Source organism: Tachysurus fulvidraco, chromosome 23 (assembly GCF_022655615.1).
Source record: "Tachysurus fulvidraco isolate hzauxx_2018 chromosome 23, HZAU_PFXX_2.0, whole genome shotgun sequence".
In the NCBI taxonomy this organism is placed as follows: Eukaryota; Metazoa; Chordata; class Actinopteri; order Siluriformes; family Bagridae; genus Tachysurus; species Tachysurus fulvidraco.
The window spans coordinates 4,550,112-4,575,379 of NC_062540.1; the positions used below are offsets into that span (position 1 = coordinate 4,550,112).

General features: G+C 40.9%; 2 protein-coding genes across 3 annotated transcripts; both read left to right on the top strand.

The window, feature by feature from the left end:
• The first annotated feature begins 1,390 nt into the window (after positions 1 to 1,390).
• On the top strand, positions 1,391 to 15,858 carry galnt6 (UDP-N-acetyl-alpha-D-galactosamine:polypeptide N-acetylgalactosaminyltransferase 6 (GalNAc-T6)). Its single transcript, XM_027144557.2, has 11 exons — positions 1,391 to 1,647; positions 4,714 to 5,197; positions 7,852 to 8,024; positions 9,596 to 9,745; positions 10,150 to 10,384; positions 12,225 to 12,342; positions 12,438 to 12,638; positions 13,635 to 13,766; positions 13,866 to 13,967; positions 14,091 to 14,249; positions 14,960 to 15,858. The coding sequence occupies exons 2-11, from the start codon at positions 4,722 to 4,724 to the stop codon at positions 15,071 to 15,073; spliced, it is 1,860 nt and encodes a 619-aa protein (XP_027000358.1). The 5' UTR covers positions 1,391 to 1,647; positions 4,714 to 4,721; the 3' UTR covers positions 15,074 to 15,858.
• A 452-nt stretch (positions 15,859 to 16,310) lies between these two features.
• Positions 16,311 to 25,262, top strand: LOC113641674 (glucose-6-phosphate 1-dehydrogenase). 2 transcript variants are annotated; one of them, XM_027144566.2, is made up of 13 exons: positions 16,311 to 16,735; positions 18,565 to 18,602; positions 18,671 to 18,779; positions 19,089 to 19,306; positions 19,715 to 19,873; positions 20,612 to 20,737; positions 20,906 to 20,999; positions 21,151 to 21,337; positions 21,420 to 21,655; positions 23,054 to 23,130; positions 23,222 to 23,314; positions 23,403 to 23,468; positions 25,000 to 25,262. In XM_027144566.2, exons 1-13 carry the CDS (start codon positions 16,622 to 16,624, stop codon positions 25,010 to 25,012), a joined length of 1,530 nt encoding a protein of 509 aa, XP_027000367.1. In that variant the 5' UTR covers positions 16,311 to 16,621; the 3' UTR covers positions 25,013 to 25,262. The 2 variants fall into 2 exon arrangements, with proteins under 2 accessions (XP_027000367.1, XP_027000366.1); XM_027144565.2 differs by lacking the exon at positions 25,000 to 25,262 and having other exon boundaries at positions 16,312 to 16,735; positions 23,403 to 23,560.
• Positions 25,263 to 25,268: the final 6 nt, after the last annotated feature.

The window sequence follows — 25,268 nt, forward strand, 5'->3', positions numbered from 1 at the left end:
AAAGAAAACGAGAATAACTCTGATCAAATAGTAGATAAGGCTGCGGTCATATCTAAAATAGGTCTATACTGGGTAAAAACATGCATTTTTCTTTTGATTTATTAAGTTACTTTATCTAATGTGTGTGTGTGTGTGTGTGTGTGTGTGTGTAGGATTTTTGGGAAGATGTATTTACATGAGTCCTACATAGGCCTCTTTGCTCAAGGATAACAGCTCCCACTATAAAGCTATTTCTTTAGTCTTCTTTGAACCATGTCAAAGATCAGACATGGAGGATGTCTCCACTAATCGTTAGATGGCGTAAAACAAAATACGACTCTTCTCTCCAGCTATATGAAGCCGATACACCTGTACAATTAGCACGTCCACGTCCGCTTGCATTCTGACCTCTGACCAGCTCTGTGAAGTCTTGTTCTTCAACTCAATTCATGCAAAATAAATTAATCATGTCTAGTTTGTGCTCATTTTAATAACCACCGGTGTACGTTTAGCAAATCCTTGGACTTTAAGGACATAGGGATCAGATTCAATCAGATATTCTGTCAATGGGAAGCTTATTATAAACAGAATGATTAATACAGTGAATTTAATATGCTAGCTTTGGGACATCCACAACATTGGAACACTTCAGGATGCACCTGTATTGGGAAATAATCATCTCTACATCAACGTTGAGCCGTATCACTTATCATACCCCTGAATGTTTTACACCTTACCCAAGTGGACTTCTATTGATAAGGGGGTTCCTCAGAGATTCCCAACCCTAATCCTAGAGTACCACCACCTCACCTGGTGTCCTGCACAGTTGAGGGTTTTCAGGAACAATCCTAAAGTGTGTATGTATGCATACTGAAGGACAAGGATTTTATTCATATTAACTTAGGATAGTAAGAGCCAAATGATGATGGGGGGTCAGGGACTGTCCTCAACATGGGTTGTTATGGAACCTTCGGAACATTTGCCGACCCGGGTTCGAGTCCCGGCCCAGGTCCAACGTGTAATATCGTTTCTTTGCCACCACTAAAGACCTTTTTATTTGCTTGTATATTTTAGGCCACAGTCTCAATACTCACATATCAATCAATAGTTTACAATCTCGACTCTCACCAGCCGGTAACCCAAGAGCTCGAGACCGCGACACACGAGATGGTACTTAATCTCTTCTCTATTTATTATTCATATCATACCGAGGTAATGCTTGTAATCCTATTGCGCCCACTCCAGAACTTTAATTAAGTTGCAGGAGACATTTGCTTCGAAAGTGTGTTCTTTGCATCTTATTCAGAGCAGCTAGAAGGAAGAAAACGTTATTTATTTATTTGTTTTAAAGCACCGCCCTGTTATAGTGAAGCAACACCTTGTTCGCCTTGCCAGCGGGCGGCGTTAGGACCGCGCAGACGCGGGTTAAACTCTCTGCCGAGTGGCACCTGTTGCGTTCAAAGAGAAACCGGGAGGACGATGTGCTGCTGTATTTCTGCTCGGAGGTTCTTTCAACAGCTAAAGAGTTTACCACGTCCTGAATGAACACACACACCTTACACACACACACACACACACACACACACCTTACACACATCCACGGACGCACGCGCGATCAGGAAATAATAAGTTTACCGGTCACGCGCACTGACTGACGTCCACGTCCAGGTAAGTCTTAAGCTGGGAAGATTTGATGATAAGACGTGTATTAATATCCATAATAATGTCCTTTAGGAATAGTTTCATCTCAGCTTCCTACCATGATTTTTACTTTAAACACTTAATCAGACAAGAGTTTAAGATCTGTAGTGGGCTTTTAATCTTTTAGGTTCTAAATAAAATGTAAACAACGATTTTCTTTTTTTTGTTTTGTTTTGTTTTTACTATTTTATTAAACAACATCAGGAATCTATTTCCAGCTCCCAATGAAGAAAGGTGTCTTGGTTATATTTAATCAGTCGGATTTCCTGTTCAGAGTCACACCGTTTTTTTTTTCAACTCCATGAGGAAGTACTTTATACATCTCTCTATGTGACAGCAACAACAGTCATTATTAGGTTATTAGGTTATAGATGAACCTTAAGTATTACATATTCATCGTTTCTAAAGACTCCAGAGTTATTTTGTGGTAATTGAGGTCACCTTAATATCTTACATGGTTAAATAATGTAAAATACCAGATGAACCTGTTCTGCAAAGCTACAGATGAGAGTTTGGCTTGTGCTAATGTATGCTTGTACTGTAGTTCTGCTCCACCTTTGACTCTTGTTTGTTAAGTCTTTGTTTAAAAGAAAAAATGCTAATGATATTAGTCTACTCACATGTGTGGCCTCTGTGGATTAGCCTGAAAAGTGTCTTTAGACTGAGAAGTAAGAAGTGCATTGAGTGAGTGAGAGAGAGTGTGTGTAAGAGAGAGAGAGGGTGAGTGAGTGTAAGAGAGAGAGAGAGGGTGAGTGAGTGTAAGAGAGAGAGAGGGTGAGTGAGTGTAAGAGAGAGAGAGGGTGAGTGAGTGTAAGAGAGAGAGAGAGGGTGAGTGAGTGTAAGAGAGAGAGAGGGTGAGTGAGTGTAAGAGAGAGAGTGAGTGAGTGTAAGAGAGAGAGAGAGGGTGAGTGGTTAAGAGCGCGATAGTTTGTTTTTTCATAGCGAGAGCGGTTGTCGTTCCCTCTCTCCCTCTGTGCGTGAGTGTAATAGCGCGATTTTTATTTCTTTTTTCTTCGCTAATATCTCTCCTACTGCTTGCTTTCCTTTCGATCTGTTCGTATTTTTTTAATATCTCGATACTAGCTATCTCTTTTATTTCTTTAATTTCGCTCTTTCTCTTCTTCTCCTATCTCTCTTTTTTTTTCATTCTCTCTCTTTTTCTTTCCTATCGCTCTTTTTTTTCATCTATCTCTTATTCTTTTTCTTTATTTCTTCATTTTTCTCCTATCTATCTCCTATCTTTACTCTTCTCTTTCTTTATTTTCCTTTCTCATCTTCTTCTTCTCCTCTTCTCTATTTTTCTTTTCACTCTATTTATTTTTTTTTCTCTCTCTCTCTTTTTCTTTTCATCTCTATCTTTCTTTCTTTTCCTCTCTTTATTTCTTTATTTCTTTCTTTTACTCTATATTTCTTTTTTCTTTTCTCTCTCTTTCTCTTTTTCTTTCCATCTCTTCTCTTTCTTTCTTTACCTCTCTTTCCTCTCTCTTTCTTTCTTCATCTCTCTTTCTTTCTTTCTTTCCTCTCTCTTTTCTCTCTTTCTTCCTCTCTCTCTCTCCCTTTCTCTCTCTGTTCCTTCTTTCTTTGCCTCCTCTTCTTTCTTTTTCTTTTTTTTTTTTTTCTTTATTTTTGGTGGGTGGGGGGTGTGTGTGAAAGAGAGAGAGAGAGAGAGAGAGCGTGGGTGTGTGCGTGCGTGTGTGTGCATTCGCGTGTGTGTGTGAGAGAGAGAGAGAGAGAGAGAGAGAGAGAGAGAGAGAGAGAGAGAGAGAGAGAGAGAGCGCATGTGGTGTGTTTTGAGGTATTCCCATTCGGGGTACTGTATATTCACGCCTCAGACCGAATGCTTACAGGATCTACCATGACCCTGACCGTGTAAAAAGCGCTATACAAATAAACTTGAATTGAATTGAATTTCAAACTTGGAAAAAAAAAAATGTAGATTTATATTAAACAAATATTGTGGGTTTTTTTGTCTAGGTTTTGTATGTGGAAATTTGATCTCAAGTCTAACAACATACAAAAGCCCCTTTTCAAGCATTTTCATGTCTTTTTGGAGTTTTGGGTTAAAAAAAATTTTGTCCAGGATTCATTCATTCATTCATCCATCCATCCTATCTACCTTAAGAAAGTATTTGATCATGTTTCACCCCCAGGCTGGAAAACCAGTCCAACACACCATTCACAGTATTCATTCATACCATAGGTAATCAACATAGTGGCATTTTTATATGGCTGCACTGAATAAAGGAACCCAATGGCAACCCAGATGTACAGGGAACGTGTGTAAGACAATACAGGTGACAAACACGAAGGATTACACCAGTTTTTTAGATATTTGAATGACTTCAGTTTAAGATAAGAGAATCTTTTGGATTCATTCAAAAAACGAGTTACTAAGCAAGTGTTAATGTGCCAAAAACCAAACAGATTCATTTCCCCAAATCATATCTTTTGAAATTGAAATAAAACAAACAAGCTCAAAGCTCAGAATCTATAATGTGTATTATTTTGTTGTCAGTTCATTGTACATTTTAACGTTTTCACCGTTTACAGTGGGAATTCCGTTTACAGGGGTTTGGTCAACTTAATGTTTTAACAATAAGAAAAGTGCAAAATAAAGTTGTTTTTTTTATTATTATTTTATTATATAAAGTGGGGTTAAACTTTTTCCAGAGCAAACTTTGGTGTAGAGTTTTGTAACGTGGGACACGTCTCTGGGACACGTTTCTGTTGTGTGGTTAAGATATGTGATGTGTTGCTTGGTACAATGGCACAATGAACAGCTTGGGGGGGGGGGGGGGGCAGAGCCTGGCACTATTGGATCGTGCACGTGTGTGTGTGTGTGTATAGCGCGTAGTTGCATCTAGTTCCTGGTGCGCTTCATTCCATCAGCTTTATTTGTTAATAATTATCTGAAACTGCTCCTGCTATTGAAATTAGTATAATACATCCTTGTGTATACATTCACAGCGTTTCTGTTATTTGCATAGTATGCTACATGTCTCCATAATAGTCTGCCTGCCTCCTGTTTTCCAGCCTTCAGGATGCGCCTGAGACGTCGTGTCTCGCCGCTGAAGCTGGCCATGCTGGGCGGTGCTTTCTTCATGCTGGCCCTTGTGTTGCTTCAGAGAGATGTGGGTGGTAATGATCAAGATCCCTGGTTCCAGGACTTATCAAACCGGAAAGATCAGGTGTTGGAATTAGTTCGTGGTGCCGTCAACAACCTGGCCTTCCAGATTCCAGGCCAACCAGGCACTCCAGAGCTCCCTGCAGAAGAGAAAGAAGATAAAAACTGCCCCCCAGGCTTCTACACCCAGAATGATCTCAAACCGTTGTTCGAAAGGCCTGTGGAGGATCCGAAGAGCAAGGGTGCTGGAGGGGACGCGTTCCAGGAGGACACTCTCACTCCAGAGGAAGTGAAGGAGAAGGAAGAGGGCATGACCAGGCACTGCTTTAACCAGTTTGCTAGTGATCGGATCTCCCTGCACCGCAGCCTTGGAGAAGACACACGGCCACCAGAGTAAGAACATTTTGTGCATGTTTTTTTCTTTTTCTTTTCCCGCCTCTAGTTCAGGGTCCATCTAGTCATTATCCGACTATATAAAATATCACACTTCAGTCTATAATAGTGTTGAGAGAGAGCAAGGTTTCTTGTTAACACACTCTACTTTATTGACACACTTTCTTTTCGCAGCACTGTTTTGACTCAAGAGTCAAACCTGAACATTTATGATTGTTCTCCAAACACTCGTCACTGATAAGGTTATGTACAGTAGAGTTTTCAAAAAGGACCTACTAGTTAGGCTTTCACTTGTAGTGGCCGTCGTGACAAAAAAAAACAACAACAATAGACCAAAAAATCTTGCTTCCCTGGATATTTAGAGATCACGTGCATTCTTTAGAAAACTGTTGCGAGTCAACAACACTAACGTGGCAGCTCTGGGTTGTTCCAGGTGGCATGATCTCATACACTAAAGACGTCCGTTTATTGCCGGTCACAGAAACTGGTGTTGTAATTCTAGTTCTGTGCTAAAGTACTTTCCAGTCTCTGAGTGACTGTGGGGGTAGAGGAAAAATACATATCTGCTTACAGTAATTTTACAGAATAAAAAAATAAAAAAAATTGTTAAGCACTTTTATGTAACGGTGCTGAATTCTCGATTGTGATTGGTCGATTCACAAAGCATGTTATTTAACAATGAAAGAAGTGTACAGCGGGGGGCACGGTGGCTTAGTGGGTAGCACGTTCACCTCACACCTCCAGGGTCGGGATTCGATTCCTGCCTCCACATTGTGTGTGCGGAGTTTGCATGTTCTCCCCGTGCCTCGGGGGGTTTCCTCCGGGTACTCCGGTTTCCTCCCCCGGTCCAAAGACATGCATGGTAGGTTGATTGGCATCTCTGGAAAATTGTCCGTAGTGTGTGTGTGTGAGTGAATGAGTGTGTGTGTGTGTGCCCTGCGATGGGTTGGCACTCCTTCCAGGGTGTATCCTGCCTTGATGCCCGATGACGCCTGAGATAGGCAAAGGCTCCTCGTGACCCGAGGTAGTTCGGTAGAAAATGAGTGAGTGAGTGAGAAGTGTACAGTCGTTGTTGTAGTTTGAAGTTCCCCAGTGTTAGAGATTTGAAACGATCATCAAGTCCCGAGAAACACTCCGTTTACTCTTCATGGTTTCTTGGTAACTCCTCAAGCCATGTTTTCTTGTTAAATCTGGTACGGAAACAAAAAGCGAGAGATTTGTTGTGAGAACTGTTTATAGCTGTGAAAACATTTGTGGCTGGTTCACTCCAGTCAATGTAGCTATAAATGCATAAAGAAGAGAATGTGGGGTTCTTTAATAAATAAAATAGTGACAGTCTGAAAAGGAAGATTAAACACTTTGTGATGTGATGTTATTGCAAATGAAACAACTTCTAAGGTATGTCTGGTATCCATAACTCCACACCGTTATATATTAGCTCTACTAAAAGAGCACGCTTAAAGAGTGTTGAATGTCGAACCAACTTTGTAATGTTTATTTTTATTTTTTTACTTTTTCTTTCTGACTCATGGGACATTTTCTTTCAGTATAAATCAAATGAAGTATTTTCTAGCTGTGAGGCTTAGCTCGTTAGCTTCCAGTATGAGACGTGTGTTTTTCCCCTCTGTTGATAACCCTACACAGAATTTTAGTATTTCGAGATAAACACCTTCAAATTTTAGATACTTACCACTTGAACAAACACTTGGGGCATCTCAGAGATCAGAAATGGGTTTGATATCAACATTTACTTTGAAGACAGAAATATTTTTGTGTTTTTGTTTATTTGGAATGTTTCTATGAATTTCTTGCCTCTAGTAAACTGGATAAAACAGAAACTCTTATGAAACACAACAAATCCTCAAAGCCCTGAGTGTCTACTTTTTATATGAGCTTCATATTAACCACCACTGTGAAGTGAGACAGGACAAAAACATTCAAACACTAGCATTAGCATGAGGCTATGTATATATATATATGCCAGGCATTTCTCATAGGCTACTCTGTTATATAATTCCTGCTATTTCTGCTATGTATTTCAGAACCTAAACCACAAATTGCAAAAAAATAAATAATGATTAAAAAATGATTAGTAAGAATATGTTAAACAGATGAGTCATGAATGAGTCGGAATCTTTAAGCAATCTACCTAATCGTAGTAAACATCAGAATTACACTCAGGATTATTCCAAGACCGTTTCTACCGTTAATATATTCTATACTCGGTGTGGGCAAAAAGGAGAATATATATATTCCACAAAAATGGATTAAAGAATGTATTTTTGATACGATCGATACGATCGATCTGATATAGGTTTGTTGTTTTATTTTAGCGATTAAAATGTTTTATTTAACATTTTTTGGGGAAGTAGAGATCATCAGTCAGAGGTAATGCTATACTGTAACTTAGGTTCTATAATGCAAGTGAAACGCAAAAAGAAATTCTACATTATATGTAACTAGTAATGTCGTAACTAGTGTATGTAACTTTTTTTTTTTAAATCATCACTTTCTGGAATACTTTGTGACATGGGTTTATTGGCCCTCCCTGACTTTGGTTATTTTCCTTTAACAGCACACACATCTTTTAACTGATTTCTTTGTGTATTTTTTGGTGTTATGTTCTCACTACACCACTCATTTCCGTCCCTAAGGTGTGTGGAGCGTAAATTTCCCCGGTGTCCACCCCTTCCCAACACCAGCGTGATCATCGTGTTCCATAACGAGGCCTGGTCCACCCTGCTGCGCACCGTCTACAGCGTGCTGTACACCACCCCGGCTGCCCTGCTGCGAGAAATCATAATGGTGGATGATGCCAGCACTGCAGGTGGGTGCGGTGTTTATCGAGACCGCCGATAACGGCTTTAGCACGATATGAAGCCCGGGATCTTGGCTCTGCACTCCGTTTTATTGCTGATTTAAGTGCCCTGCCCTAAGTACAAACAAGTGCACCACTACGACACCAACCACCTGTAACTGTATTTGTACAACACGTCACAGTTCCCAAGCCACGTTTCAGGCACCAAACGGTCCGTGAAGCAATCTTTCCAAAAGAGGAAACGTCGCTCATTAATGCATCTCTTGTATGATTTCAAATATAAACCGAAGGAAGGATGTTTAATAAAAAAGGGGAACTCTGAGTATGGAAAAAGAGGTTATTCGCTTTTAGACAATTGAGTCATGCCGAGTTTTTGTTCGTCTAGTTCTCCTCTCTCCTCTGTTGACACGTTTGAGCTCATAACGAAAAGATCCGCACTAATTTCCCATCAGCAACTCAAACCAGTGTCTGAGCCAGACATTTTTCTTTTATGAATATTTCCTGGATTTTTTTTGCTTTCATGTTTTTAAAGTTCATGTCTTTCTGCTTTGAGTGGTGATCGTTTCAGTCAAAGTCCAGGTTCGGAACCTTATTTAGATAAATATTAAACGAGTTGCTCTTACTACATGAATTAAGACGGGGTTTTTACCACCGTACAAACATTCCCTCAGACCACAAAAAAGCCAAAACAAACCATTTATGTACGCACGGATATTACACTATAGTAAACTATTCTGCCAAACTGTTTTGGACACGTCCATCACACCCTTATGTGCTTGTTGAGCACATAGTCCTCCTTCACAGTTCTGATAACCTCTACTCTACTGGGAAGGCTTTGGAGCATACAGTAGCTGTCACGATTTGTGTTCATTCAGGTACAAGAGCATTAGCGAGATCAGGCAACTGTCAGGCGAGGAAGACTGCGGTGCATTCGGCGTTACCGTTCAGGCGTTCAGCGGGGTTGAGTCAGAGTTAGTAAAATACTCGAGTTCTTCCACTCCATCCTTGACGAACCATGTGCTTTGTGCACGGGTGCATTGTCATGCAGGAACACGTTTGGACCTCTCAGAAGGGTAAACGAATGCTACCGCTAATAAAGACATTTTATCGTCATACAATTGTGCATTTCCGACTTCCGACTAATGTTACATCATGGTTAAACATACAGTAGCGACAGAAAATAGTTAGCCGATGCTAACAACTACAACTCGCTGTTTTTATTATTTATTTATTATACATTTATATGTAAAGAAGACTTAATTAACTAGCCTACCATACATTATTAAGCTAGCTAGCAAACAAATATATGATTTGTCCATCCCTGCCAAGATCTTTAAAAAAGAAAAAAAAAAGAAAAACACCATTCTTGTTCCTGCTTTAAGATCCTAAGCTTTAAGGTAGATTTTAAAAGCATCCTTCCAGATATATTTGACTGCAATTATATTTTGTAATATCGTTCCTTCTTGATCTAGTTTATCACATCCTAAAGCCCTTGATAGGATTAATTAAAAAAAAACAAAAAAACAAGTTTTCTATATGGTGGTTGTTGGTTTGTTTTCTTATATATTTCCATCTTCAAGGTCACCTGCATTCTGAGCTGGATGAGTACGTAAAGCTGCTGAAGGTGGTTAAAGTCGTGCGTCAGAAGGAGAGGAAGGGACTCATCACGGCCCGGCTGCTGGGAGCCAGTCACGCTCAGGGAGAGATCCTCACCTTCCTCGATGCTCACTGTAGGATCATTTTTCTTTTCACAGTTATATTTAACTCGGCTTACGTTCATTTCGTTCAGTTCCACCTAACAGCATTTCAGTTCAAGTGGATGTGTTGACTCACATGAGGGTGCAACGGAGCAAGGAAAACCAGCTCCAAATTTCCGGCCTGCTTTTATTTCTGGCTCGTTCTAAGTTCTCCTCTCAGATGGCTCTCAGATGAGGTGTGTTAAGCCGAAAACAAGAAAAAAAATGACTGAGATGTCTCAACGTGAATCACAGAGATTCTTTCAAGACGTACATAAAGACCTGAGAAGTTTGAAAAACCTGCCAAGCCACTAGTCGTATTCATGCTCACACATCACATTCTTGTGGTAATAAAGAATGAAGTTGACGCGTTTTTCTTTTGTTCGCTCTTTCTCCAGGCGAGTGTTTCCATGGTTGGCTTGAGCCGCTGCTCGCTCGAATTGTGGAAGAGCCGAAGGCTGTCGTGAGCCCGGAAATCACCACCATCGACTTAAACACGTTCAGGTTTAACAAGCCGGTGGCCAGTGCACGCGCTCACAACCGTGGAAACTTTGACTGGAGCCTGACGTTTGGCTGGGAAGCAATTCCTCACTACGAGCAGGCAAAACGCAAAGATGAGACCTACCCTGTCAAGTGAGTCTCTCTTATCTCTCTCTCTCTCTCTCTGTCTGTCACTGTCTTTGTTTCTTTGTGTCTGTCAACATCTCTTGTCTTTGTGTCTGTCAACATCTCTGTGTGTGTGTGTGTGTGTGTGTGTGTGTGTGTGTGTGTGTTTCTGCTGTTAAAATCTCACTTTCTCTATATTCTCTGTTTTTATTTTTATATTTATATTTTTCTAGTTTCTTGGTGTCTTTCTTTCGCTCATCCCCTCTATTCCTGACTACCTTCCTGTGCATTCTCTTCCTCTCTCTCTTTCTCCTGCTCTCTCTCTATTTCTCTCTCTGTGTGTTCGCGTGCAGGCGTGCATGAGTGAGTACGTTTGTGCGTGCGTTCATGTGCCTCACTATGACTACCACCTCACTCTTTTTCTCTGTCTGTGTCACTGTCTTATTCTCCCCCCCCCACCCCACCCTCTCTCTTTCCCTATCTGTCTATCTAATTTTTTTGTTTTGTCTTCCACACACACATTGTATAGCTCCATGTGACATCAATAAGGTCACAGTGTCTTCACGCTGCACGAGTAATTACCGGTCAAGGCCGTGTTTGACAAATATGTATAAAAATAATCTAGTGCAGATGTGGTTTCATGTTTATACTTAATGTACATGTAAGTGATGGAGTTGCACTGTGAGGAGCTCAGCAGTGTATCCTATAGCCCTATGAGTCCATACCGTGTGCTGGACATTTGGGTCTTCAAGGGTTCATAAGATGTGGCATTAGGGACTGTACACTTTATCTGAGCACTGAAATAAACTTCATAACCAAAGAAGAAAAAGATTTTTTGTTAATCTGTTCATATAAAATGACACTATATTGGACCCTATACTAGAAGAACTGAAGGATATAAAGAAGAATGATGAAATTATTACAACTGAACAGTGCATCATATTTCTATATTTCAGTCTACATGGAAAACTGTTTGTTTTCTTTTATTCTTGCAGTCTGGAAAATCCGAACGCGTATAATAATAATAATAATAATAATAATAATAATAATAATAATAATAATAATAATATCTTGTATTTAATCTTTTTTTTTATTTTATTTTATCCAACAAATATACAGTGGATTTAATTTTGCTTTAACTTCCTGTAAATTAAAAAATGCAAAAACAAACATACAAAACAAAAGAGAGAGGGTAAAAAAAGACTCAGTTGGCTGAGTTGCCTTGGAGGAAGGTTGTTGGTTTATAACTCTGGAATTATAAAAGAATAGATCGCTGACGGAATTGCAAGATAAAACTGGAGAAAAATACCAAACTAGAAAGATTTAGTATGAAGCACCAAGCAGATAAAACGACATTAACTGTGTCTTAAAGCAAGGTTATGTCTCGCAGTGACCCTGAACAATATACGAGTTAAGTCTCATATCATCAGTTTCAGGATGGTGTGAGAGGCGTAAAACAGACAAATCTTTTATTCGGTAGACGCCGTGTACCAAAGAGAGTTGTACCAAATGTCCCAAAGGTTTTTGGCTTTCATTGTTTTAGCTTTTTCACTGTTAAGAAATTAAGTTTTATTAATGGATGATGTAATAACCTCCAATATGGAGGTGGACTCAGACATGGGACGTAGGAAATGATCTATGCTTTTCCTATAAACTTAAGTTCTACCACCACCATAAAGCCCCACCCTCCCAAGTCTTCTTTCGGTGACTTGTTGCTGTTTCTGCCCATACTGTACAACCAACACCCTGCTGAACAGATGCAACATAATCAGGGGAATTCCCTACATCACGTTTTTTCCCCACCACAGATATTAGGCAGATTTTGGTTTTCACCCTGTTTACATCTGTTCTCTTCTCCTCCCTTCAGAACACCAACCTTTGCCGGCGGTTTGTTCTCCATTTCCAAAGCCTATTTTGAGGAAATCGGGACCTATGACGACAAAATGGAAATCTGGGGTGGCGAGAACATAGAGATGTCCTTTCGGGTTTGTTTATCTCTCTCTCTCTCTCTCTCTCTCTGAGAAGTTTTACTACACTAAGCTTAGTAGTTCATGTCGGCTAACTGGGAGCATTTGCTCAGGTGTGGCAATGCGGAGGCCAGCTGGAGATCATCCCCTGCTCTGTGGTCGGGCACGTCTTCCGCACCAAAAGTCCGCACACTTTCCCCAAAGGAACCGAAGTCATCGTGCGTAACCAGGTCCGCTTGGCCGAGGTGTGGATGGACGATTTTAAACAAATTTATTACCGTCGCAACCAGAATGCAGCCAGGATGGCGAAAGAGGTAAACGACACTCTGTGAGACGGGGTTCCTTTAATTCACATGTATTAGGCTTTGTATTAGAGCATGTAAGGAATAGTAGTGTCAAACCGAGAGATGTCGTAATCCCAGATTTTTCCATGAACCTTCTTAAATGATTGCAGCTACTGTATATCCTAGGATTATACCACATTTAAGCTGGCTTCACCAGGCTTGGTCATGTACTAGCTTTTTATTGGGCATGGCATCAATGGTGTAGTTACAGCATTTACAATAATGCAGAATTCAGTCCAATGACTTTTTTTCACTGACACACTGACATTTTTGTGGTGACATTTTTGTGGTCCAAGTCGAACATAGAGTCTCCAGCTTTAGAGAGAGAGTTGAATTCAAAGTCTCTAGCTTTAGGGACCAAGTCGAATACAGAGTCTCTAGCTTTAGGGACCAAGTCGAATACAGAGTCTCTAGCTTTAGGGACCAAGTCGAATACAGAGTCTCTAGCCTTAGGGACCAAGTCGAATACAGAGTCTCTAGCTTTAGGGACCAAGTCGAATACAGAGTCTCTAGCTTTAGGGACCAAGTCGAATACAGAGTCTCTAGCTTTAGGGACCAAGTCGAATACAGAGTCTCTAGCCTTAGGGACCAAGTCGAATACAGAGTCTCTAGCTTTAGGGACCAAGTCGAATACAGAGTCTCTAGCTTTAGGGACCAAGTCGAATACAGAGTCTCTAGCTTTAGGGACCAAGTCGAATACAGAGTCTCTAGCTTGGTGCATAGGCTTATGTTTTAGATTCATTTACATTTTTTTTGTTTGTTTGTTGTTTTCTGTAAGACAACCTCAGGTTGTCTTACAGAAAGTTATTTGATTGTGATGTAGCGGGGGTTGTGTAATCCAGTGATAGTGTTTGAGCATTGGAGCAAGTTGCAAGCCATTAAACTGAGCAATGTCCTTATCTCTGGTCTCCAGTTCTGTTGAGTTTTTCTGTTTAACCAAAACACGTTTTGTTTTGGGTCCTGCAGAATAGCTATGGTGATATCACAGATAGGCTGAACCTCCGAGAAAATCTACACTGCAAGAACTTTACCTGGTATTTGAACAACGTCTATCCAGAAGCTTTTATTCCCGATCTTAGCCCTACTAAATTCGGCGCAGTGAGTCTTCATTTCAACTTGCCTACAATCTCTTTCAAGAAATTTCAGTTCATCATATACAGTATGAGTTGACTCTGTGATCTTTTTGGCATCATGCAGCTCAAAAACTTGGGGTCTCAGAGCTGTCTGGATGTGGGAGAGAATAATAACGGGGGAAAACCTGTGATTATGTATGTATGCCACAACATGGGAGGAAATCAGGTAAGACCATTTGCTATTGGTTAAAAACTATGTTTATGTGAATTAGAAAAAAGCAGAGAACAAAGAATTTAGGTTTAGAAAAAATATATATTCATTTTCTTTAATTACTTTTTTCCTTTGCAGTACTTTGAGTACTCAACACACCAGGAGCTTAGGCACAACTTGGGCAAACAGTTGTGTCTGCATGCCACCACATACCCTGACCAAGTGAAGATCGAGCAGTGCCAGCTAAGGGGTCGTGGTACAAGCATCGCACCTGAACAGGAGTGGATCTTCACTGAGGTGTTTTTTTTTTTTTTTTTTTTGACTGAACACTCAGTTCAACTACCTTGGCAAGATTTCATGTAATCTGTAAAAAAAAAAAGAGAAATTGTGCAGGGCCATGCTGACAAGAATTGGCAGTATTGCTGCAACAATTACGGAACATAAGCAATGCAGATTTTGACAACTGAGCATGAGGTTTCTATTTCTGGGTAGAATGTAAACCACAAACGGTGCTGCTTCTTTTGTACCACTTTGTGCTGTGTAAAAAAACAACAAAGAAATCGACCAATTTCACTGACTGATATTTCCTTGAGTAAAAGGAGCTATGCATCATAGGAGCTACTGTATGATGCATCACCAGGGAAGACATGTCATGCATGATAGAGCTCTGAATGATTAGATGTGCCAAAACACCTAAAACACTGATGGCTTAAAAAGAAAAAGCATGGTACAATGCAGCAAAACAAAGATGCAGCACTTGCATCCAAAGCAAAACGATCGGACGAGCAGGGAATAACTGTTAAATGAGAAAATGGGTAGAATTACAAGGAAAAGATTAAAAGCAAACTCAAACACCAGGTCTTTCTTGTTGTTAGAATTTATAAGTTTGAGTACTGATTTTTTTTTTTTTACACAAATAAACGAGTGTTCGAATATATTTTTATTTTTGCAGCTGCTTTAATAAGCAATGCTTACTAATCAAACTACGTCTTTTTGTTGTTTTGTAGGAGCAGCTAGTAAAAAATCCTCCCTCAGGTAAGTGCCTGGACTTGAAGAACGACAAGATAGTCATGAGCAACTGTGACTCAAGAGACATGAATCAGCACTGGGTGTTAAGCTGATCTCCATCTCTGTTGAAATGTTTTGGAAGTCACACTGGAATCCCGCCAGAAGGACAGACGAAACTTGGGCTTGTGTGCTGTGAAGCACACTGGAGCTCACTCCTCACCCATGTGTGTGAACTGATAGCATGTTGGGTCATTTATTTCTACTCAATGGACCGAACTTTAAAAAAAGAGAAAAAAAAACTGTTTTGAATGTCATGTGACTCAGGAATGCGAGTGGAAGCACCTTCTATAAAAACTGAGGAACTGTGGGACAGAAAGATCAGACTGCAGTATTGTTTACATGTGCTCACCAAAAATATGCTTTTCAGCCTACTAACTGCTACTTTTAAAGATTTTATTTATGTTTTTAAGACTGTATAGGTATTTTTATTTTTCAATTTTATTAGAAGGCGGATGAGGCCGCCTTTTGTTTTGCCAGTAAATCATGGTACATGTTAATTTATCTTAAAATCATTCTGTTTTCCTGCTACAAGTCAAACTCTGGTTGGGTGTTTCATCAAGAAAGATTTTTTTTAACGATTATGGTACTCCAGTCTTACTCAACTCCCTAATACGTTCTACTTAAGTTATACGACTCTGTCGATGACCACGATTGTGAACCAGCTCTAAGACTATTAAGTGAACACATGAAACGAATATGTTTTTTGTTCTTGATCTAATTAAAGTTTTCTTGTGACTTTTCAATCTACTCCATGACTTTGATCACATTGTTTTCTCAGGTGGAGGATATTTATAGATGTCTACTTTTAGTTGGCTGTAATAAAATCTGATTTATCAGGTTTACTTCTTTTTTTTTATATACCTACATTGTTCTGTAATTCACCTGCATGATTGGAAGAGGGAGTGCCTGTGATTGGAAGTGACCTTTGTAGGTGATAATGTTTAATAATTAACAAAATCACTAGTTACACAGTTTAATCTAGAGTCTGTGATTTAAATGGAAAAATAGAATTTATTGACTTGTTAATACATTATATTCTTTTAATGTGTTTGGTTATATTCGTGCATTTAAAAATTTGCATTTTTTTTCTTGTTGTTTTTGTCAATTGACTTTTCCTGCTAGTGATGATCATCTACATATTTGTTTATTTATATATTTATATATTTCCTTTGTTTTTATCGGCGTTGGATTTTTCCTACAATTGTTTACATGCTTCTGCGACCCGGAATGACGACATAACCCACGACGCATCTGATTGGTTGGATGGTCACGACACGACAAATCCGATTGGCCGGAAGCTCGTATAGATTTTTACTGGGAAGGCACCGCGTGCGTCTTATCCTCGCGCGTGCTCGTTATAAACCGTTTTAATTCCAATGCATACTAGGTCATAAACTAAAATAGTGTATGTATGTTAATGCGGAAACGATCACCGTTTGCAGTAAAGTGCTAACTTGATAATAATCTCATGAGCAGGCCTGAAATCGGATTATCTCCATCAGCGCTGTTTTCTGGCCCGTTAGTCCAGTAAGGTGGCACGAGCTGCTTGTTTCTATGGTAGCATAACTATTGTTAGTACCGTTAGTGTCGTTATTAGCAGTATGAGTCGGTTAGCGCGCTCTCAGTCGGAGGTGTTTGGGGAGATCCGGAAGGAGCTCTATGATGACCATGAATTTCGACTGGTTTCTCATGTGTTCGTTATCATGGGCGCTTCGGTAAGTAATGCAGAGAGTCACCGAATTAATACAACTCTTTAGCTGTAGACGGTGTCTTGATTTAGGGCTGGAGCCGAATTCTACAGTTAAACTATTAATAAAAATATTTAAATTTATATAGAAAACTTCCACACCTCGATCCTTATCAGAATATTTGAGAGCACGCCCCCAAACATCCCATAATTACCCCCAAACATCCCATAATTACCCCCCCAAACACCCCATAAACCCTTATCTGCTTTATCAAACTGGCTTGTTGGCTTCTAAGAAATTAGCCCGGTTTGTGATAGAAGGATAGATAGATAGATAGATAGATAGATAGATAGATAGATAGAAATAGTACAGGTACATAGCAAAATGCAGATAAATGTCTGTTTATGTACAACATAAGTGCATAATATGTGCATAATTATAGCATGTGCTAAATAGGAATAATATCCAAAATAAATGTGTGTGTGTATATATATATATATAAAAATATATATATATATATATGTGTGTGTGTGTGTGTGTGTGTGTGTGTGTGTCTACATTATGTATCTTGTATGTACAAGAGTAACCAGGAAATTATAGTGTATGTACAGATAATATGCATAGTACAGGTACATAGCAAAATGCAGATAAATATCTGTTTATGTACAACATAAGTGCATAATGTGTGCATAATTATAGCATCTGCAAAAAAGGAATAATATCTAAAATATATAATTATGTATGTGTGTGTGTGTGTGTGTGTGTCTACGTTATGTACATTGTTTGTACATAAAGTAGACACACATTATGTACATTGTATGTGCAAGAGTAACCAGGAAATATACATAAATAGAAACTAGGGTAAGTTGTGAATTTAGAGTTATATACAATTATAATCGGTTGAAAAGATGTAACAGAATGTACAGTGTGGAGCAGAAATGCAAGTGAATATTAGTATTAATGTGAAGTATTAGTATTAATGAGACAGTCCGTGTCACCGCAGTGTAGTGTAGATTTCAGTAAGTTAATTAAAAAAAATCTACTCAAATTTGGATCTCAGGTGTCCATTAACTAAGTTCACATATCATCCTTCCTGAATGAGGAGAATTAAAGAAAGGAAACTGTTAGAAATGGAAACTTAAATCGAGCGTTTTGCTGCTAAACTTCTCCAAACACCCCAAAAAAATTTTTTTACCACAAAAGCCCTTGATCAGGAATGAGATGGCCAGGCGAGTTTTCCAGGTGTACATCAATCCAAAGTGAAAAAGAAAAAAGATACCACTGCTCTATGCTTAATAAATGATGAGAGCAAAAAACCTGCTACAAGATGTAAAAGCAAATGTACTTCTTTTGTGTTATTTCCCATTCAGTGAATCAGTAGCTTTTCTGCCATGCTACCGTTTTACAATCAGACGATGTTTGTCAGTTGTCTAAATGAACTGACTATGTGGCAGCGTCATTCATGGTCGATGTCTTGTTTAGTAGTAAACTGTACAGATGAAAACACGACCGTCTTCTAACAAAGTAACGAACTAGCCTGAGCTGTGAAACTCCACTTCCTCTTTTAAAGGGTTGTGCCACGGAGATCTAGTAAACCATGCTCGCATTTTCATGCTTGCTGTAGAGCAGGTTTTGTGAGGGACAGAGGTTCCTTTATGGTGTGTTTTGCAGACTCATGCTTCACGGCCTGTTAACTTCGGATTGAGCCGGATGAAAGTGTCACTAGCTTTGGTACTAGGAAGTACACTGGCTCTTCACTCACACATGAGTGGACACTCGCATTACACTGAAGTAACGATTGCAAGCCAAAAAAGTCAAATCATTTGGTTTTTATTCTCTTTCTCTCACTGTCAAAGGGGGATCTTGCCAAGAAGAAGATTTACCCAACACTTTGGTGAGTGTCCGAACACTGCTAATGTGTGTGTGTGTGTGTGCAGTTATTTACCTAATCCTGTTTTTAAGGTGGCTTTTCAAGGATGGACTCCTACCAGAGGAGACCTACTTTGTTGGGTTTGCTCGTTCCCACCTGACCACGGATGACATCCGCGCTGCCTCTTTACCGTACATGAAGGTGAAGGGCCATAAAGTGTTCGTATTAGTCATTGGCATGATATGAACAATTTTATGGATCTTGCAGGTCAACATCCCATAATGGGATCAACATCATTTACAACCAGCTTATCAGTGTAGACTGAGGTGAAGTAGTGTTACTATTCCTCTGAAGTTTATGGCTTTTACTATAAGAGCACATCCAGAAGCGTTTTATTCCTCTTACGCCACATCCGTTACACAATTTATTATTTAAGCACCGAACAAGACAAAAATGTAGCTTGGCATGCAAAAAAAAAAATTCTAATCATTTTGTTTTTCATGGTTTCAGGTTAAAGATGGTGATAATGAGCGTCTCGTAGCATTTTTCCAGAGGAACTCTTACCTGACCGGACGCTATACAGAAGGAGAGGCTTTCTCCCAGCTGCAGTCCCACCTGAACTCTTTGTGCCATGGTACAGGTGCCAACTACATCTTCTACCTGGCACTGCCACCCAGCGTGTATCACAGCGTCACCACCAACATTCGCCAGCACTGCATGAGCAACACGTCAGTGACTACCAACACATCACACTCTCACTGTCCCTGCAGCAACACCCTGAGTAACACAAAGGAAAATAGGATCGACCTGTTTCAGGCGGTCTAAGGGGATTTTTAAGAGAACGTTTTGATAAAAAAGATATCCTGAATTTGTTCGTTAAAACGACCGCCTTCACATCTTCATGTCTGTCTGTCTGTGTCTTACTCTCTTTGTTTGTCCTTCACTCAGTGACTCTCTGTCTCCCCCTATCTTTTGTCTTTTCCACGTCATCTTTTTTCTTCTTCTCCCTCTCTCGCTGTATCATTCTGTCGGTCTCGCTTTGTGTCTCTCTTATCTTTTCTCCTCACTTGCTGCTTCTTGCCCTACATCGTTCTCACACACTTCTTCTCTCACACTTTCTCTCTCTCTCTCTCTAGGGGCTGGAACAGGGTGATTGTGGAGAAACCGTTCGGCCGGGACCTGCAGAGCTCAGAGGAACTGTCGGCACATCTTTCTTCCCTTTTCAGTGAGGATCAGATCTACCGTATAGACCACTATCTGGGGAAGGAGATGGTGCAGAACCTCATGGTCCTCAGGTGATGGATTTCACACTGTTCAGTCGAGTGGTTTTCGTTAATCATGTGATTTGAATTGTTTTTAATTGAACACAGCAATGAAGAGACTTTTCTGAAGATTGGAGTAGTTCTGTAGGCACCTAAAGCAACTCTGTTGTCTATCAAAATAACTATAATCCAGAAATCTTTTAGGAGGGCACGGTGGCTTTGTGGTTAGCACGTTTACCTCACACCTCCAGGGTTGGGGTTCGATTCCCGCCTCCGCCTTGTGTGTGTGGAGTTTGCATGTTCTCCACGTGCCTCGGGGGTTTCCTCCGGGTACTCCGGTTTCCTCCCCCGGTCCAAAGACATGCATGGTAGGTTGATTGGCATCTCTGGAAAATTGTCTGTAGTGTGTGTGTGTGAGTGAATGAGAGTGTGTGTGTGCCCTGTGATGGGTTGGCACTCCGTCCAGGGTGTATCCTGCCTCGATGCCCGATGACGCCTGAGATAGGCACAGGCTCCCCGTGACCCGAGGTAGTTCGAATAAGCGGTAGAAAATGAATGAATGAATGAAATCTTTTAACCAGATTTAGGCAAATGCCCATCAACAAATTTGATGGCATATTAATATAGATAGAGGATTTAATATTCTGAGACAAACAGGTTCTCCACATGGCACCTTTTAGCATCTTGTGCCTTCCTTACAATATTTTCAAGGCAGGAACTGATTGTAACACACACATTGCAGTCCAGCATTATTCTCATGGGTTCTTCCAGGTTTGGGAACAGAATATTCGGCCCGATCTGGAACAGGGACAGCGTGGCCTGCGTCATTCTGACTTTTAAGGAACCTTTCGGAACTCACGGGAGAGGAGGATACTTTGATGACTTTGGTATTATTCGGTAAGAAACCGTTCAATGTTTTTAAAATGTTGTTTTTTTTGTGGAGTGAGAAATTTAATGAACTCTTCTCATCCAACCAAAACATTGCACATTTTAGCTCGGTTATTGACTTCCCTGATATAGGATGAAGCTTGTATTTCACTTCCTTTTCACCTTCCTTCCTCACAGTGATGTCATGCAAAATCATCTTCTCCAGATGCTCACGCTGGTCGCCATGGAGAAGCCGGCTTCCACCAACTCCGACGATGTGAGAGACGAGAAGGTATCATGAAAATATCACACTTTTTTTTTTTAACTAAAAACGAGACGATTCATCTCGTCTTCAAAAACGGATGAAGCGACAAATATTTCCAGTCAGTTGGTGGTTAAAAGTGGGAAGGTGAAATTGTCTGATGTCTGTTTACATCCTTCAGGTGAAGGTATTGAAGTGCATAGCACCAGTGACTCTGTGTGATGTCGTGCTGGGGCAGTACGAGGGGAACCCTGACGGGGAAGGCGAAGCTAAACTGGGTTACTTGGACGACCCCACCGTTCCCAAAGCCTCCCACACGGCCACTTTCGCCACTGTAGTGCTCTACATTCATAACGAACGCTGGGAAGGTGCGACGTCGTTTCTCACTAGACAGCAAGGAACCATGTGTGTGGCCTTATGCCTAATTTTGTTGATTCTTCTTTGAAACAGGGGTTCCCTTCATCCTGCGTTGTGGAAAGGCCTTGAATGAGCGCAAGGCTGAGGTGAGGCTGCAGTTCACCGACGTGCCAGGTGACATCTTTAATTCGCAGTGCCAGAGGAACGAGCTGGTCGTGCGCGTGCAGCCTAACGAGGCTATTTATGCCAAAATGATGAGCAAAAAGCCTGGTGTGTACTTTAACCCCGAAGAGACGGAGCTGGACCTGACCTACCGCAGCAGATACAAGGCAAAACTACACAATCATTCCTTTCACGTCTGACACAGTGACAGAATGTAAACGATGATCATGATATATATATATAAAAAATATGTTTTTGTAACTTTAAAAACAAGGTTAATAATGCACATGGCCAAAAGTATGTAAACACCAGCCTGTCACACACATGTGGACCTTCCCTGAGGGGCTTTTTACACCTGGTCACTTCATGCGTTTTCTGTGATGGTAGAAAGACCAGGTGTAAATGCCCTCTGAAACATTTTCCAGACGGATATAAATCCGATCGCTCAAACCCCTTCAGGAGGTGGTCTGGGACGCGTTTCAGATGAATGTGGTTGTTCGAGCCACATACGTCAGCGCTATACTCCTCCCAAACGGAAGTACGTCACTCGCAGGTGACTCACGAGTCGTGCATCGCGCCAGAAACGAATAACATGTACGACACGCAGGCACTTATTGCTCTTTGGAGCGATGAAAGCGTCCAACAAAAGCTTTGTAAACCATATAGAAACAAAAGTATATGTAAGTACATACACCAAAGCGTGTTCCATTTCAATTACCCCAGAAATGAGGTCAAATATATTTACCGATATCCGATTGGCAGAGACACATTTATGCGGCCTAATGTAAGTGGAACAGCTTTAACAAATCAGATAGCTATTAGATCAGAGAAAAACACATGAAGTGACCAGGTGTAAAAAGGCCCGAAGTCTCCACAAAGTTTAAAGCAGACGGTTGTATAAAACGCTACAGTATATAAATCGTTCTCTTAACCAGATCTGTTGGACCGGTTTCAGCCTGACAGTGTCTGTGTTCACAAGACAAGCTCAGGGTTTCCCGCAGCACTTTGTAGTTCGGGCGGCTCGCCTAAGCTGGGAAACCCTACCGCCTTAACTAGGCCAAAAAAAAATTCCGCTGCACAAAAGGCCGTCAAGTGCATCTCGGAGAATAGCGCGGACACGCTTCACACCGCGAGCGGAAACGAGAGAAAGACATGGTCCGTCACTGTCTGGAGGATAACTAGCCAGTTGATAAAACGCGTGTCCATGAGAACTGTAAGTGAACGTATGTGTTGGGTTTATTTAAGCCTGTTAGTGTACAAGCCGATAGTTAAATTTAAAGTAAGTTAGCTGGTGATTTTGTTGTTTGAGTTCTTCCCCTGCTAGCTAGGTTGCACATGCCTGTTTTTAATAATTGTTAAACGTAGTACAGAGTCTGTGGTCTATCTCACAAAGAAGCCCTGCCCCTGGGGGGCAATTTTCTGCGGGAAACCCTGAAGCTCCATGAAGACCTGGTTTGTGGAACAACTTGAGTGGCTACATACTTTTGGCAATATAGTGCATCGTTAATGTATAATGACAAATATGCGCAGATACAATAAAAAAATAAAACACAACCCTTATACAGGACGTGAAGCTTCCTGATGCTTACGAGCGTCTTATTCTGGACGTATTCAGCGGAAGTCAGATGCACTTCGTGCGCAGGCGAGTCTCCTTTTCAACATTTCTACATCACAGCACCGCCGTGTATCCGAACGGTCAGTCCGTCACATCCTGCTGTCTGTGTGTGTTTCAGTGATGAGCTCAAAGAAGCCTGGAGAATTTTCACCCCTCTACTCCACCAGATCGAAGCAGAAAGGACACGACCGATCCCTTACCCATATGGAAGGTAGGACGTTTTGGTCACGCCGACGCAGGTTTTAATCCAATTCCCATGCTTTAAGTGTCATGACCGTCATTTCCCGTTTCTTCGCTAGTCGCGGGCCGAAAGAGGCGGACGAGCTGATGAAGAGAGTGGGATTCCACTACGGAGGAACGTACAAGTGGGTCAATCCTCATCCCGTGCAACACTCCAATCTCTGATCATTGTCCAATCACCGACGGTTAAGACTTCGATCGCCAAAAAGAAATCGAAACAAAAAATTCAGGAGATCAGGTCAATCAGCGAAAGAACGAATCCATCGTGTACTGAAGATCTCGATTTTCTACAAATAATTTTTTTCCCCTCTATGAATGTTTTGTACCACGGGAAACTTTTTTGATTTATTTATTTATTTATTTACCTCCTCCTTTCGATCGATCACACTCCTTGCCTCGTAATTTAGCGGTAACGCTTCTCTTGCCTGTGTTTTTGTGATTTGAATTAAATTTGCAAGCACTTATACTTCCAACCTCCGACCAAATCACAGCACGGTAGTTACGTTCAGTTACATTACTCCGTTCAGTCAGCATAACCTTTTATTTATTTTTTAGTTTGTTTGCTGTAAAGTGTTTTGGTTGTAAGGTTTATAAGCAATAGGTTCAGTATTTTATATAACCTTGTTTTGCTGCTGCGGTTGTACGGTGGTATACATGTTACAGTATTTCTACGGAGCCCTGTTTGTATGTTTGAAATGTACAAATGTATATAGGGTGTTTCCTAAAAGCTAAGAAAGCTAGTTTAGTTTGTGTGTGTGTGAGTGAGTGTGTGTGTGTGTGTGTGTGTGTGAGTGAGTGTGTGTGTGTGAGTGAGTGTGTGTGAGTGAGTGAGTGTGTGTGTGTGTGTGAGTGAGTGAATGTGTGTGTGAGTGTTTGTGTGTGTGTGTGAGTGAGTGAGTGTGTGAGTGAGTGAATGTGTGTGAGTGAATGTGTGTGTGTGTGTGTGTGTGTGTGTGTGTGTGAGTGAATGTGTGTGTGAGTGTGTGTATGTGTGTGAGTGAGTGTGTGAGTGAGTGTGTGTGTGAGTGTGTGTGTGAGTGTGTGTGTGAGTGAGTGAGTGCGTGTGAGAGAGTGAGTGCGTGTGAGAGAGTGAGTGTGAGTGAGTGCGCGTGTGAGAGAGAGTGCGTGTGAGAGAGAGTGAGTGTGAGTGAGAGTGCGTGTGAGAGAGAGTGTGTGAGTGTATGTGTTTGAGTGTGAGAGAGTGCGTGTGAGAGAGAGTGCGTGTGAGAGAGAGAGTGTGTGAGTGAGTGTGTGTGAATGTGTGTGAGTGAGTGTGTGTATGTGTTTGAGTGTGAGTGAGTGCGTGTGAGAGAGAGTGCGTGTGAGAGAGTGAGTGTGTGAGTGAGTGTGTGTATGTGTTTGAGTGTGAGCGAGTGCGTGTGAGAGAGAGTGCGCGTGAGAGAGTGAGTGTGAGTGTGTGTTTGAGTGTGAGTGAGTGAGTGAGTGAGTGAGTGTGTGTGTGTGTGTGTGTGTGTGTGTGTGTCTACCAGTCTGTCTTTAGGTGATTTAAAGCAGGTTGGAATTTTTTAATTAATACCTTTCTAGTCAGATCTGGTCTGGACACATTCCAATCAGTCGTCAGTCACCTCTACAATAAGTTAGTGTTTTAAGGCACATGGCTGCGCTGACACTACTGGTTGTGCCTCTCGCTCTCAGGTACATGGCGTAGCCCGAGGGATACGTTGTGACTCGGCTTGGCGGATAAACCAGTGGTCTGATAGCATACAGGATAAACACAGTGTTTAACAACAAGCCGGAATGTGCTCCAGTCACCTGACTGTATGTTTTCCTGTTCTTTCTGAGTTAAGTCTTAAATAAATAAAAAAAAAAATGCCGTTCCATTGACAAACATATGGTGATTTATGTTAACTGTATATTTCCTAATAAAAAAAATTTTTTTTTGGAAACAAAGTATGAAACACGTG

Bases quoted from the DNA above. Each gene is read 5' to 3' on its own strand.
- galnt6 (XM_027144557.2), top strand. From the start codon at position 4,722: ATGCGCCTGAGACGTCGTGTCTCGCCGCTGAAGCTGGCCATGCTGGGC. The intron at 9,746-10,149 runs GTAGGATCATTT...CTCTTTCTCCAG, and splicing joins CACCTTCCTCGATGCTCACT to GCGAGTGTTTCCATGGTTGG. The intron at 14,250-14,959 runs GTGTTTTTTTTT...GTTGTTTTGTAG, and splicing joins AGGAGTGGATCTTCACTGAG to GAGCAGCTAGTAAAAAATCC.
- LOC113641674 (XM_027144565.2), top strand. From the start codon at position 16,622: ATGAGTCGGTTAGCGCGCTCTCAGTCGGAGGTGTTTGGGGAGATCCGG. The intron at 18,603-18,670 runs GTGAGTGTCCGA...CCTGTTTTTAAG, and splicing joins AAGATTTACCCAACACTTTG to GTGGCTTTTCAAGGATGGAC. The intron at 23,131-23,221 runs GCGAGTCTCCTT...TGTGTGTTTCAG, and splicing joins CAGATGCACTTCGTGCGCAG to TGATGAGCTCAAAGAAGCCT.